We start from the raw sequence: 14,697 nt of genomic DNA on the forward strand, positions 1-14,697 counted from the left end.
TATGGTCTCCTTTCTCCACAAAAACACATTTAAATATAACGTAACTGTAGAACAACAAGATAAGTATAATCATCTGGGCAATCTAGGAGCATATAGCTTGGGGGTCCAGCAAAGACCTCCAGGAGGAGTAAGATGTTTAAGTGACAGAAAGGCTAAGGACAAGCTAGAAGAGTGGCTGAGAGACAGGGAACAGTGTAGAGAGAACAGCTTGTTCAAAGTCCTGGAAGTGAGAGATTTGCTATGATTGGATGAGAGAGTTAGAGAGACAGAAAGAAGACCAGGGTAAGAGATGAGAGGAAGGTGGAGGTCAAACCACAGAAGGTCCTGTGTTTAAAGAATCTGGCTTTGGGGCGCCTGGGTGGCTCAGTCAAGTAAGCATATGACTTCGGCTCTGGTCATAGTCTCACATTTCATGGCTTTGAGTCCCTCATTGGGCTCTGTGCTGACAGGGTAAAGCCTCCTTAGGATTCTCTCCCTCTCTCTCTCTCTCTCTCAAAATAAATAAATACACTTAAAAATAAATAAAAATAAATAATAAAGAGTCTGGCTTTATCCTAAGGATAATAAAAAGCCATTTAAAAGCATCTATGTCAGGAACCAACAGGATCAGTTTTGCATTTTGGGGATTAATTCAAGCTACATTACAGCCAATGGACTGGAGAGGGTGTGGTGGATATTCTGGGGGTTCACCAGGCCCTCTCTTCAAGGCTCACCTTCCCATCCCCAGCTTCTGGAAACATTGGCTTTTGAAGGCTCATAGCTGATCCCTTCAATGGGAATTGCCCCCAGCCACGGGGAATTGCCTTTCCCAACAGCAGATCCTCTCCCAGAGAGCACCCATGGCCATGACTGGCTAATGTGGAGATACAAAGGCCCAGCCACCTTATCTGAATCAGGGACAACCTCAGCTCCTAAGCTCCTTGAAGGATTGGCTGAAGCCTCTATTGTAACCATGTTGCTCGTCACTTCTCCCTCTGCCTAATCCCACTCTATTAATTTCCTATTGCTGCATAACACATTACTGCAAACTTAGTGGCTTGAAAAAACACACATTTATCATCTCACAGTGTCATGGGTTGGGAGTCTGGGCACATCTTAACTGGGTCCTCTGCTCGGACTGCAATCCAAGTGTTGACCAGACTGCATTCTCATCTGGAGACTTGACTGGGGAAAAATCCACTTCCAAGCTCACTCCAGTTGTTGACAGAATTCACTTCCTTGAGGTTGAAGGACTGAGGACCTCAGCTTCTGGCTGGCTGTTGGTCAGAGGCCGTCTTCAGCGCTGAGAGGCCACCAACAATTCCTAGAGGCTGTTCACAGTTTCTTTCATGTAGGCTTTCCCAACATGGCCACTTAGTCAAGCCAACAAGGAGAGTCTCTAAACACGTCTGCTGGCAAGACAGACTCAGACATGATATAAAGTAATTGCAGGAGTAATGTCTCCTCATCTTTGCTGTGTTCCATACATTAGAAGCAACTCACCGGTCCCGTCCTCACTCAAGGAGAGAGATTACATGAAGGTGTGAACATTAGATGGCAGACATCTTTGAGTCTATTTGCCACACCTGCCTTCCTCACTTCTTACAGGTGTATCTCCTGAGAGCATTCCCCAGTAAGCCTTCTGCTTGCAACGACCCATCTTGGAGTTTGTATCCAGGAAATAACACTGGGTCAGGGGAGAGAGTTAGAAACTGTTGTGGTAACATCAACTATGGGTGACAGCAGTAGCAGACTGAGCAGCAAATTTTCATTCTATTCATAAATGTATAATAAATTATTATTAGAATTTAGAAGAATCATGGCCTATCTGGAAGTGTAATGAAGTGTATTAACTGTAAGTTGTCTTCAAAGTAAGGATACACACAACGAAAATAATTCATTTCTAGGGTTGTAGAATAGATTATGCATAACTAATAAAAAATAGGTTTCCTGACTTCCACAGCATGAAAATAACTCTCAGACCACAGTCAGTTGCATAATTAAAAAGAGATGATTAGCACTTTATTAAATTCACATAGATTGTACTTTTACAAATTGCAGAAATAGCCAACAAATAGGGCTACCCTATCAGAGACTGATGGAGAATAAACAAGTATTGGTATGATAACAGGATTAAATTTCACCTCATGTATTGATACTCCCATATTCATCCATCTCAGTTATAATCATTATTTTCTATTCTTGATTTCTTAGTCATGTGCAGAGTGATATAAACAATATTCAAAAAGGATCCATTTTCAAGGATTTCCATACCATATTATAGGTATTTTCCACTGGAAAAAATATTTCTCTTTAGGTCTTCAAAGTGTGAAAAAAAAATACATGTAGTGGCCTGACCTTATTTCCGGAAATGCTTAACACGAATGCATTTTTAAACCAATAACTAAAGACACCACATGACTACAATTACACATTGTGTTGTTGGAGAAATATTTTGGAATATTCTGAGTAGTCAACAGCTTATGATTCCAAAGGTCTTCATGGATATAACTGATTGCCTTTTACTTTCATGCACATTGAAAATTTCTTACAAAAGAAGAATGGTGAAACAAAATATACAATCTGCCTTTGATCATTTATAATGCTTAGCAGTTGCGCAGAAACAAGTGTTGAGTTCCTTGGGGAAGCAAAACAGCAGCCCTTCAGAGAGGGGTGAGCCGCTCATCCTCTGTCATGAAGGCATCGTTAATGTGCCCTCCCTTGGTGTCCAAGGGATCACAGGGGATGCCATTCTCAATTGTGATCGTGTTTTCACACTTATCTTCAGGGTCATCCACTTCAGTTGGTCCTTTGCTCATCCTAAATGCACACAGAAAGAATGATTGGGATCTAGGAGGAGAAATCCTGGTCTTCTGTACAAACATGGAGAGTAGGAAAGGGAAGATGAACCTTAGAATGATGAAATAGTTGATGACATTCTGTATTTTCAAATAAATTTCAAAGATCGTAACGAACTAATGAGCTGAAAAGTTGCTACTAAGATAAGAAGTCTGCATGGATGATATATACATACTGATCAGAATAAGCCGTCTTATTTAGAATACTAAAATAAATATGCATGAGTATGTATATGAGTGAATATATATTTATATGAATGAATGTGTTTGTATACACACACAAATTGCATGAAGGAACGCGGAGAAAATGTGTGGTAAAATACCAAGTTAAAAAATTTAGCTCTAGGAGAACAATTTAACAAAAATTGAATTTTAAAAAAGTAACAAATTCCTCTCACAGGATTTGACAAATAGTCTGTAAATAGTGGATGGAAATCAAATTGAAATGAGGCATCAAGAACCAAACTCACATTCCTTTGTAGAAAAGAAGTAACCATTATAAATTGCAGATATCATTGCTTGGCTCTACTCATTACAAAATAGTTGCATTCATTTGTAAATTGGGCTTTTGGAACTCAGAACACATTTTACTAATTACATTACAACTCGGAGCTAAAATTCCAGGTCATTCCCCGAAAAAACTCTGTATGACACTGTAGATCTTTGAGTTCCTCATTCTCAGACCCTTTGTAGACTCTGCTAGCCCTACCCTTAATATTTCCTTGGAGTGTGGAAAGCTGTAGCCTTGAATTCAAAGGGTTTTCCTTTCTTTTGTGAAAGACCAAGACACTGAGCCAACTATGCTTGTTATCAAGGAAGGTAAAAGAAAAAAAAAAAAAGAGGTGGGTACTTCTATGCAACCACAGAGAAGAGTAGTTTCCCTGAGGTTAATCACAAGTTAGATGTTGGGGCATCACAGAAGCATGATTTTGGGCATGATGCTCCCAGACTTGCCAGAGATGCTTTTGTTCCAGGAATCTGTGGAAACTTCAAAGAGGTAGACCCAAATGGATCACACTGCTGGAATGGTGGGTATTGCTGTGGTGACCAGGATGGACTCCCACCACTATGGAAGTCCCTTAGGACCTTGGTGAGTCTCTGTTGAATGAGGAAGTGGTGAAAATGCCCCAATGATGACGGAGGTAGAGCTTCCTATTTGTCCTGCATGAGAGTCCATTTTAATGTGTTTTAAAGAATATGGTGGAGGAAGGGAGAAAAAAGAAAGAGCTCTTATTTACAAAAGAATGACAACTAAGATAGAAAGAGTAACAGAAATAGAAAATCACCACTATAATAATAATTCATTCTGATGAGGCTCATCAATGGATATTCAACAATTGAGTAAGGGATGGTTGGGGAACAGGATATTCACATGGTCTCAGTGTATCACACTCACAAGCAGTGTACTAATTACAAAGAGATATTTGTATTTTGTCAAGGAAGAAATCTGGTGAACATCACCAACAATGAGACAAATTGACAGTGCCTCCAGATTTGATGCACTGAGATTTTATTTATTGTTTATTTATAAAATTCTGTGTTCTGTGTTCCTACCCCACCCCATCACCAAATTTTTTTTACCTGAATCTGCCAGGAGGAAGTAATCAGACAAATCCAAATTTTAAAATATTTTATAAAACAGCTGATCTGGACTCAGCACAGAGTAGGCACTTAAGTGATGTGCTTAGAGTTGGATGGACAGACACATGGATAGTTGGCTAGCTAGTTAGACAGATGGATCAATGACTGGCTGGCTGGATGATAAATTAACGGATGGGTGGATGGACTAATGCTGTAGGTCAAGTTAGACAGTAGGCAAAGGTAGATCTTGAATGGGATTCACCACAGAAAAAGAAAGAAGAAAAGAAGAAAGAAGAAAGAAAAGAAGAGGGACGGAAGGACACATACACACATAATATTTCTTGTATCTCTTGTATTGTTGCTTTTCCAAATGAACAGAGGAAAACATTTGTTTTCCTACCTTAGAAATTAGTAGTATAGATTTTGCAAGGGTTTGCTGATGGTTTATTAGATAATTCCAAATAGTTGAAGTTCATAAAGAAAGGTGAACTATCATTCCAATGCAGTAGATCCCATCGTCATCACTTGAACATATTTCGCTACTGTATATGCCACTATCAAGTGTCACAATTTATCACTACAGGCCCAATGCTGGGTTAGAAGCTGGAGGTCACAGTTCCAGAGACCCAGGAAAGGATAAGCTCCTGTGTTTTTCCATCCTCAGGGTGAAGACACTGTACTGGCCATGCTAAGCTTCAGCCATCAGCTATCAGGGCAGGCTGGGATGAGCACAGAGTTTCATGTTTCAGCCAAGTGAAATCACCTAACAGAGGACTAGAATACTCTTGCCCCTCCTCCGGTGGACAGGAGTATTGTTACTTTCCATGTCCTCCAGAAAGCAAAAGCAATGGACATTCTATAACCATCAATCATATCACTTCCATTCACAGTATCCAGCATTCATTGAATAACTATGTTTTGAGTGACTACTGTGTGCTCAAAGAGACGCAGTCCTCATCCTAAAGTGAAAAGAAAAGAGTTAATAAAAGGGAAAAACTCCAAATTTCACTCATCTTCCTTCCCATTTTTTATGGATTATAAAAAAGAGGAGTGATATTTCAATAGGGATGAAGCTCCAGTAAGAAATGCATATTTATTAGGAATGCAAGCTGGTGCAGCTGCTCTGGAAAACAATAGGGAGGTTCCTCAAAAAGTTAAAAATAGAACTACCCTACAACCCAGCAATTGCACTACTATCCAAGGTATTTATCCAAGGGATACGGGTGTGCTGTTTCAAAGGGACATATGCACTCCAATGTTTATAGCAGCACTATCAACAATAGCCAAAGTGTGGAAAGAGCCCAATGTCCATCGATGGATGAACAGATAAAGAAGATGTGGTATACATATATACAATGGAGTATTACTCAGCAATCAAAAAGAATGAAATCTTGCCATTTGCAACTACATGGATGGAACTGGAGGGTATTATGCTAAGTGAAATTAGCCAGGGAAAGACAAATATCATATGACTTCACTCATATGAAGACTTTAAGTGACAAAACAGATGAACATAAGGGAGGGGAAACAAAAATAATATAAAAACAGGAAGGGGGACAAAGCATAAGAGACTCATAAATATGGAGAACAAACAGATGGTTACTGGAGGCGGTGTGGGCTAAATAGGTAAGGGGTATTAAGGAATCTACTCCTGAAATCATTGTTGCACTATATGCTAACTAATTTGGATGTAATTTTTTTTAATTAAAAAAAGAAATGCATATTTATAAATTATCATTAAAATTGTCTAGTTCATGCAATTTCCCCAAAACTCATTCCTCATTGGGCTTGAAGTGAATAATAATTCTCCACAACAGTAAATAGATTTTCAACAGTCAAATCTTACTCTAAAATTTGCATATATAAGTATGAAATTCATCTTACCAAAACTTAAAAAAATTTTTTTTTCAATGTTTATTTATTTTTGAGAGAGAGAAACAGAGCTTGAGCGGAGGGAGGGACAGAGAGAGAGGGAGACACAGAATCCGAAGCAGGCTCCCGGCTCTGAGCTGTCAGCACAGAGCCCAATGCAGGGCTCGAACTCGTGACTATGAGATCATGACCTGAGCTGAAGTCAGACGGTGAACTGACTGAGCCACCCAGGTGCCCCTCATCTTGCCAAAATCTTAATGGATGCAGCACTCTGAAGTAGGTGGTAGTCTTAGAAATAATGGTTGCCAGCATCTGTCAGTTTCCTTAGTTAAGAAAGTGTTTTTATCGATGATAAAACATTAGATGAAAAACTGCAGAGAGCTAGACACATGTAGATGGCTGCAAGGAGTCTTGCCTCCCCCTCTGAACCATAAAACTAATCCATGAGGCATCACAGAGGATGGGGAGGAACTAAAAAGAAAGACGCAAGTAGATGAGGACAAGTTTGTCTCCTTTAGAGGAAGGACTTCTCAACCAAAAAGATTGAGTGAAATGGCTATGGAAGTATATCTAATGAAGCTGTGTCAGTGGCAAATTAGGTACATGTTGTGCTCTTGTGACCTTAGATCCAATTGTTCTGAGTCTTAGCATTGCTGGGCTTCACAAACTGCAATGTCAGTAACTTGCTGGCTGGACACGATAAGCGGCTCAAAGGTTATGTAACAGTAATATAGTACTTTGTCACATTTCATAGTAGGTCCTGTAATAAACTGACTCACTGCCTGTGCATTGCTCTTACTAACAATAAGAAAACTGAACCATGTTTCTGGATCATTCTGAATTGATGTTCTGCTAAAAACATGAATTCTTTTTCCTGAAAAATAAAATTGGGTGTTAATGACTTCTGCTGTTCCTGCAGTGTCAGGTGGTTCAGGAGGATTTTTTAGAAAGTAACTAAAATACCTGAAACTAGCTCCTAAGAGCCTTGAAAGTAGACATTTCTCATAAATCCAGACAGAAAAGGGGCAAAAGAGGAGACAAAAAAACCATCAGCTGACCCTCGGAGCTAGGGGGTGTTGAGAAGCAGGGTTTGTTCAAAATAAAGTAGTGGCGGCTAAAAGCACAGAGAATACTTCTGTCTCCTTTCAAACAAGATAGAGCTGAAGAGCCAAGGCCCAAGAATAGCCAGAAAACAACAAAGGACAGACAAATATGATTTAAACAGAACAGAATTAATTATTGGAGAATTGGGAGTGTCCTCATGATCAATACCGGTGATTCCTGGGGAAAATATCGGTGTTACTGGAATGATTTCAGTGGGCACCACAGTTCAGTGAGATCGATGGGCTTTGGGATCCAGCCCACCTGGTTTTAAATACGGTGACTACTACTTTCTAACCATGCGACTCTAGTCAGGTTGCTTTATGTCTGCCATGCAGTAGGGATACTAATAATAGTATCTATTATGTGACAGAAACCAAACTAAGTGCTTTATATACATTACCTCATTTAGTTCCTGTTATTAATATTATAAGGATTATTATGTGCAATATTATAAGGATTTTATTATTACCCCTGTTTTTCAAATGAAGAAGCTAAGACTCAAATATGTAGAGCAGCTTGTCTTTGAGAATGGAACAAGATTGATCTCACCAGTAAACTAGAACTCTAATTTAATCTCCCCAGGATTCACTCAAAACACGTATTTGATTCCTATTGAGTATGTACATTTAAGAACAGCAAAGGGAAACAATTATTAGCTATAACATTCCTGATTTTATGTACATATCTATTTTTAAGACTATTGACTTAATTAAGACTTTACATGAATGTGAAGTTTCATGTGAAGTTTCAGTATAATGAAAGTGTGTAGACTGAGCCCCATCCCCTTGTGTGAAAAGCAATATCTGTAGAGACTGAAAAGTATTCCTGTTTACTATTGACCTTATAGGAATAGAAACAAAACCAGAAATAAACCAAGTGAATTTACTCATGACTATGCTCAACTGTGAGCATTAGTTAGGGTTTTATGTCCTGAGTCCTTAACGTGGCTTTGTTACCAAGTACAAGACTATAATCTCCTTGCAGGCAAGGCCCATCCATGTTATCTATGTATGTATCTTCTATGATACATACTAGAGCTCCTATGACAGAGTGGATGGTTGATAAAGGAATAAGACATTTTTTACTTCTTTGGGCCTTGGCTTCTGGAGAGATGAATTTAGATCATTGTTAAGATCCTTTCCTAAGACCCTAACGTTATTACAGTCTATTTATATACAGGATTCATAAACCAATCCTACTATATACACGCAAGTCTGAAATCATGCTGCGTCTGTGACTCTCCTTTTATAGCACAGTCCCAGGTTATATAAAGTTAGGGCTTTTAACTGCTTTTTGATGGTGATGCTAGTAACTTGCATTACTATAGCACTTTCCAGGGTATAAAGCACTTGTGTGTATTCTCTGACTTTGTCTCCTTATAATCATAGCTATTTAAGAAAAATATTATTATCCTCGTTTTCCATATGTCACCTGCTCAAGACCACTCAGCTAGTAAACACTGGGGCCTGAGATCAGAACCCAAAACCAAGAGTACTGAGCCAGTGCTCTTTCTACTAAAGCACACATCACAACTTCATCACCATGATCATTATCACATCCCCATCACCATTACAACCATCACTGTCATCAGCATTGCCATCATCATAAAGCTGGCCAGAGATCTAAAACATCTGCTTGTGGGCTGGGGCTAGACACAGATCTAGTACAGACGTCACCATGGAGTATGTGCAGTCCATCTTGGGCACTTGCCCACCTACCCAGCTGCCTAAGTATCTCCTGAAATAAAATTAAAAAAAAATCTTTTTCCAACTTTTTTTCCTCCAACAAATCTCTCATTTCCACAAACTGCTATTCTCAACTAGACGGTAATGGAGAAAGGAGCATCTTCCTCAAATTATTTCCCAAGGAGGTGGCATTGGTGTGTGGAAGCTGGCTGGCATGGGCTTGCCAGAGGTGGTTGTTAAACATTCAGAAATTTCATACTTGATAGGAAATCAACAAATGCTACAAATCAGAGTATTTTTTAGAAAGCTAGTTAACCAGTTCACCACTATTCTAGTAAACAGTAACCCTAATAAGGTCATTTGCCTTTTTTTTTTTTTGTCAGTACTTTAGCTTTATTAACTAGCTGTTAGCCTGTAACAATAACAATTGTTGTGGTGTCATTTGCCTTTTAAAATATGTGTTCACTACTAAAGTCCCAAGCAATGAGCCACTGAACTAGAAATTTTTTTTTTTACAGTATCATGGCAATTTCTGGACAGAAAAGAGATCCTTTTTCAGCATCTCTTAGTCACAGAAATGGGGTAAGCTCTGCTTGGATAATAATAATTACTGTTTATTTAGTGCTTACTATATCCTAGGTACTTCACATACATTTATCTCACCCAATCCTCATGGAAGCCCTGTGAGATATTATCTTCCTACTACAGATGGCAAAACAGTCCCATGGAAATTAGATGACTTGACCGAGGCCTTTTGGCTAAAGGGTATAGCTGGTGTTTGAGTTCACTTAGTTTGGCTTCCAATGACTGTATATGAATAATGAATGTAATGCTGTTATTGACCCAGGCAGAATTGCTAAAGCTTTACTTGAGAAATTTCCTCAACAGTAAGGTTAAGTATGCATATGTCTTAGATGACAGTGGCACTCTTCTCCACAGAAGCAAAATGGTAACTTAGATGACTCTGCAGTCTGTCCTTCTAAGTTTAAGGTTTGTATCACGCAAACCATGTTCATTACTATCCAATGTATGGATTGGATTGTCAGACAAATCTTTGTGTTCCTCAGGACTAAAGGCATTGGGGGCAACTCCTGCTTCTTGCATGATTAGAAAGGGCTATCATGACAATCATCGGGGCTCTTCCCACTTCAAACTGCACCCTCTCCACACCTTCAAAGCAATACTTTGCCCAAGAGAAGCCCACCACAGAGCATATCAGACTCAAAACACAACAAATCAATTTATCTTCAGAAGGCTGTCATAACTGTCCTGACTATATTTGCCAATTAGTGATGCTCTCCAGGTTTACGCAAGAGATTTGTCTATCTGTTTTCCTAGTCTGAACACGAAATGAATTTGCGAAGGCAGGGTTGTGACAACAGTCTCACTTCTCCCAGGCAACAGATTATGACGCTACACACCCAGTGATTATATTACTGCAGAATCCGCTCAGCAGGAAAGAGATAGCAAAGCTGGAAGACCAGCAAATGGCAGGATAATAAAATAATAGAACTAACACTTATTGAGCGCTCGCCGCGGGCCAGGCACCACTCTAAGCACACCATTGCATTAACTCTTTTGACCCCACCACGTTCATTATTTCCAGTACACTGCACTGTCACTCTAGAAGAGTTATCTATGCACAGGCAACAAAGATAGATTTAACCAATTCGACTCTAGCACCACAAACCATATTCCCCTGAGCCTGGTTTCCCTGACTCATTGCCTGTGCTCCCTGATACGCATAGAGTTAATGGATTACATACAAGAGCAGAATCTAGGAGATAAATACTTTGAATCTAAGCAGTCTCAGAGTCCATTCTTCTAACTCCTATACTATATTGTGCTAGTGAGAAAACTGGGAACCAAGGAGATGAAGCACATTCACAGAAGTTACGATCCTTAGAAACGACAGGATCACAGCATTCTAGGATTGGTACGAAACTTAAAAGTATTAAGCATAAGTATTCAAACATTGCAAGGGAATATTTCTTAAAATTCGAAAAAAACTCAAAACAAATTAACAACTCATTCCAAGGCTCTCTGCATTACATGCCATGCCAACATGAAGAAAGTTGAGCTAGTACAACTTGATATTAATCTCTGAGTTTAGTTTGGGCACTAGACATAAATCTCCTTTATTCTAGAGCACTTATCATTTGTGAAAAGAAATTTACAAAGGCCAACATTTAAAATGATTCCTTTCTGCTAGCAACTAGAGTGAGACATATGGAAAGGAGTAGACCCCCAGAGAAACATTTAGTTGAACACATACTTGGCCAAACTCATCCCACATGTCTGTGTGGGCATCGACCCTTTTGAAAACCAACGCATGTCCCCGTGATTCCCACTTACCTGAATTCCTCTTCCTTGGTATCGGAAGAGAAGGTTTTAGAAGAATCAAATGGCCTAATGAAGAGTAAGGACACTCTCTGGATCAGAGGTTCTTGTAAACAAATTTATTTTCTCCTTTCATCATGCTGAGAAATCCTATCTCCTCTCCTCCTGTCCCACTGCCTTAGTAACTCTCCCATTGGTCGGCAATTCCGACCAGATTGAAGTAATTGCAATCATTTAGACAGCAAAGTTTGCAGTGCCCCAGAATCCAGATAAATGAACTCAGGGAGTAGGAATCTCTATAAAGTAGTTAAATTGGAAGCCCTCAAACTAAGTGAATTAGAATAACCCGGATATTCATTAAAATACATCCCCTTCACTGATTATAATTTAGAAAGTCTGCAGTAGTGCAAAGGAACCTACATTTTAACAAATGTTTCAGGTGATTCTGATGCAAGGTGTTGACTCAAAGGTCACTTCTAGGGCCATGGTTCCATGTAATACCATAGGCACTAGAGGGACAAGCAACTATTGAAGGGAGGGAAGTATAAAAGCGCAAAAGTATCTGGGACAAGATGGCAGCTGCAGGCACGAGGCCAAGAAAAGGCAAGCCAAGCTGGGGATGCATGGAAAGAACTGTGGAACTGCTAGCATTTGGAGCTGGAGGACTATTAAAGATTACCCCTGCGTACCCAAGAAATCTGCTTAGCTTTGTATATCCACCTTACAAAATCTTAACACAGATATTAAAATCAATTCTTCATATGAAATATTCGTACGGTGTAGAACAAAGAAAAAGACAGTAATGGAAGGAGTCATAGTAAGGGACACTGGACTGTAAAAAGTCTCTAAACACAAGAGCATAAGTGACATTTTGCCAATCACCAATATTTTCAAAGTTTCAGATTTAAGGCATTACCTTCAGCGTGGGGAAAATGCTCTCCTTACTTTCCCAAGTCATGAGGAAATAGGAAAATGCTCTTTAAATCTCTCCCTTTTAGTATCTTACCTTCTACGTTGCCGGATTCCTGATAAAATCAATAGCATGACTGCAACTATGACAATGCAAAATATCACACCAAATATAATAATCCAGATGGGCACAGATGGGTCGGTGGGTGGTGCAAGAGTGGAAGGAATTTTTAAAAATTCAAGAGTCTGGTCATTCAAAAAGAAGGCACCGTTGATCCGGTTCCTATTCATTCTAGGATACAACAATGATCAAAAACAAACAAAACAAGAGAGGAAAACAATTAGAAACAGAAGGTCCAGACCCATCTCTCCATGATTATAATTCTCTCTAGAAACAGAGCATCCCTGTAGCATGAGACTTGAGGTTGACTAGACAGTTTGATGAGAGGGCAATCGTGCTGTGGTACTTTTCAGAGCAGTGCTGGCTGCTACAGAAAGGCTTGTCTACTGTCCTCCACAGTTGTGAATGTCCTAGAAGTAACGGGAAGTCCCGAGCTTAAGTTCTCCCCACCATGTTTAATTTCCTGAAATGTGTGGTGAGTACAGGAATGGAGACATGGTATAGTAGATTTGTTCGGGAAATTCCAAGTTGTTCCATATGATTAAAGTAACTGGTGCTTGAGGAGTCCAAAAAGCTAGAAAATTAAATGAGTTACTCTTCCTGGGGAAAATCTGCATTTTTGGTGGTGGCAGCAGTTAGGGATGGGTTGGTAGCAAAGACTTATTTGAATGAAACCAAATAAGTGAATTTCTAACTGTAATTTGCAAACTAGGTGAGATTTCTTAGAGATAGTGTATGGCATCTACTGAATTCACACTAGACAAACTGACTTCATCTACCTCTAGAGCAGCAATGGAAAATACAAATATATGTAAGCCTCATGTGTGACTTCAAATTCTCTAGGAGGTGCAATTTAAGAAAAAGTAAAAAGAAAGCAGTGAAATTATTTTAATTTTTCTTTTTAATTTTAAGTAGGCTCCACAACCAACATGGGGCTTGAACTCATGACCCTGAGATCAAGAGTCACATGCTCAATCGACCAAGCCAGCCAGGCACCTGAAATTATTTTAATCATTTTTTTTGGCCAATATATCTAGAAAAATATAATTTCAACCTGTAATCAAAATTGAGTTGGTTCACGTTTTATTTTGTACTCAATACTTTACACTTAGGGAATATCTAATCTTGGACTAGCTATACGTTTCAAGTGCTCAATAGCCACATTTGGTGGGTGACTACCATTCTGTACAGCTTAAGTCTTGAACCTGACAGTAATGGCTTGAGAATCTCTGCAGACTGGCACCAAGCTATCAGGAAAGACCTCCTTTAGCAAATAAAAATCTATGTTGAGGCATTATTATTCATGAATGTGAAAAAGAATCCCAGCCAGAAAATCTACAGCAGGCGATAATTCCAGTGTAATTTTCTTTTATCAAACTATGGAAAGTTCCCTTTTTCCATAACATATTATTGGTAATCTGGGAACACAAACCTCTCCACATAATAATGAATCCCACAACTAAGGTATAACTCAGAGTAAAATGAGAAGTTACTCTGTATTTCTCATTCTATCTACCTGGTTAGTGAACACTCTGTTGTTCTTTTGCCTCTCAGGCTGATTAGAAGTTCTAGATCAGGGGCACCTGGGTTGGCTGAGTCAGTTGAGCATCCGACTTCGGCTCAAGTCGTGATCCCACTGTTAGTGAGTTCGAGTCCTGCATCAGGCTCTGTGCTGACAGCTCAGAGCCTGGAGCCTGCTTTGGATTCTGTGTCTCCCTCTCTCTCTGCCCCTCCCTCTCCCCAACTTGTGCTCTGTCTCTCTCTCTTAAAAATAAACATTAAAAGTGCTTTTTAAAAAATTTTTTAAAAAATGAAGAAGTTCAATACAGACTAAAACTCCAACCACCACTGAAATCCCCAATAGGTGTCAGTCACCATGGACATCTTCCAGCCAAGATTGGCCTGATAAGGCCAGGCCCTCACGACAGAGCTAAAACAGACATCATAGAACTGGTGGCTCATTCCCTCACATAATTCCATAAGTGTGGACACTCTGGTGGAGAGAAAAAACATCACTGGGTGTGATGGCAGCGCACCTGGGTTCAAATCCTCACTTTTTATATTTCTAGTGTGGTGGCCTCAGCAAATCAATTAAAATTAATCTCCCTGGGCCTCAATTCCCTCATTTATAAACCGAGGATAATAATAATTACTCAAAAACAACTGGTGTTGATATTAAATGCCACAGATGTGTAGGAACATGCTTTATGAAGCAGGAAGTGTTATGCAAATATTCAGTGGAACTAGC

General features: G+C 39.4%; 1 protein-coding gene across 2 annotated transcripts in view; it reads right to left on the reverse strand.

The window, feature by feature from the left end:
• Positions 1–1,971: 1,971 nt before the first annotated feature.
• Positions 1,972–14,697, reverse strand: part of CLTRN (collectrin, amino acid transport regulator) — a 34,487-nt gene continuing 21,761 nt past the window's right edge. For both annotated transcript variants that reach the window (XM_058713108.1, XM_058713107.1), the window contains exons 5-6: positions 12,426–12,620; positions 1,972–2,799 (exon numbers count right to left, since the gene is read on the reverse strand). In XM_058713108.1, the coding sequence (XP_058569091.1) occupies positions 2,643–2,799; positions 12,426–12,620 (352 nt within the window). In that variant the 3' untranslated portion in view covers positions 1,972–2,642. The remainder of the gene's footprint in view (positions 2,800–12,425; positions 12,621–14,697) is intronic.

Source organism: Neofelis nebulosa, chromosome X (assembly GCF_028018385.1).
Source record: "Neofelis nebulosa isolate mNeoNeb1 chromosome X, mNeoNeb1.pri, whole genome shotgun sequence".
NCBI classification, from domain to species: Eukaryota; Metazoa; Chordata; class Mammalia; order Carnivora; family Felidae; genus Neofelis; species Neofelis nebulosa.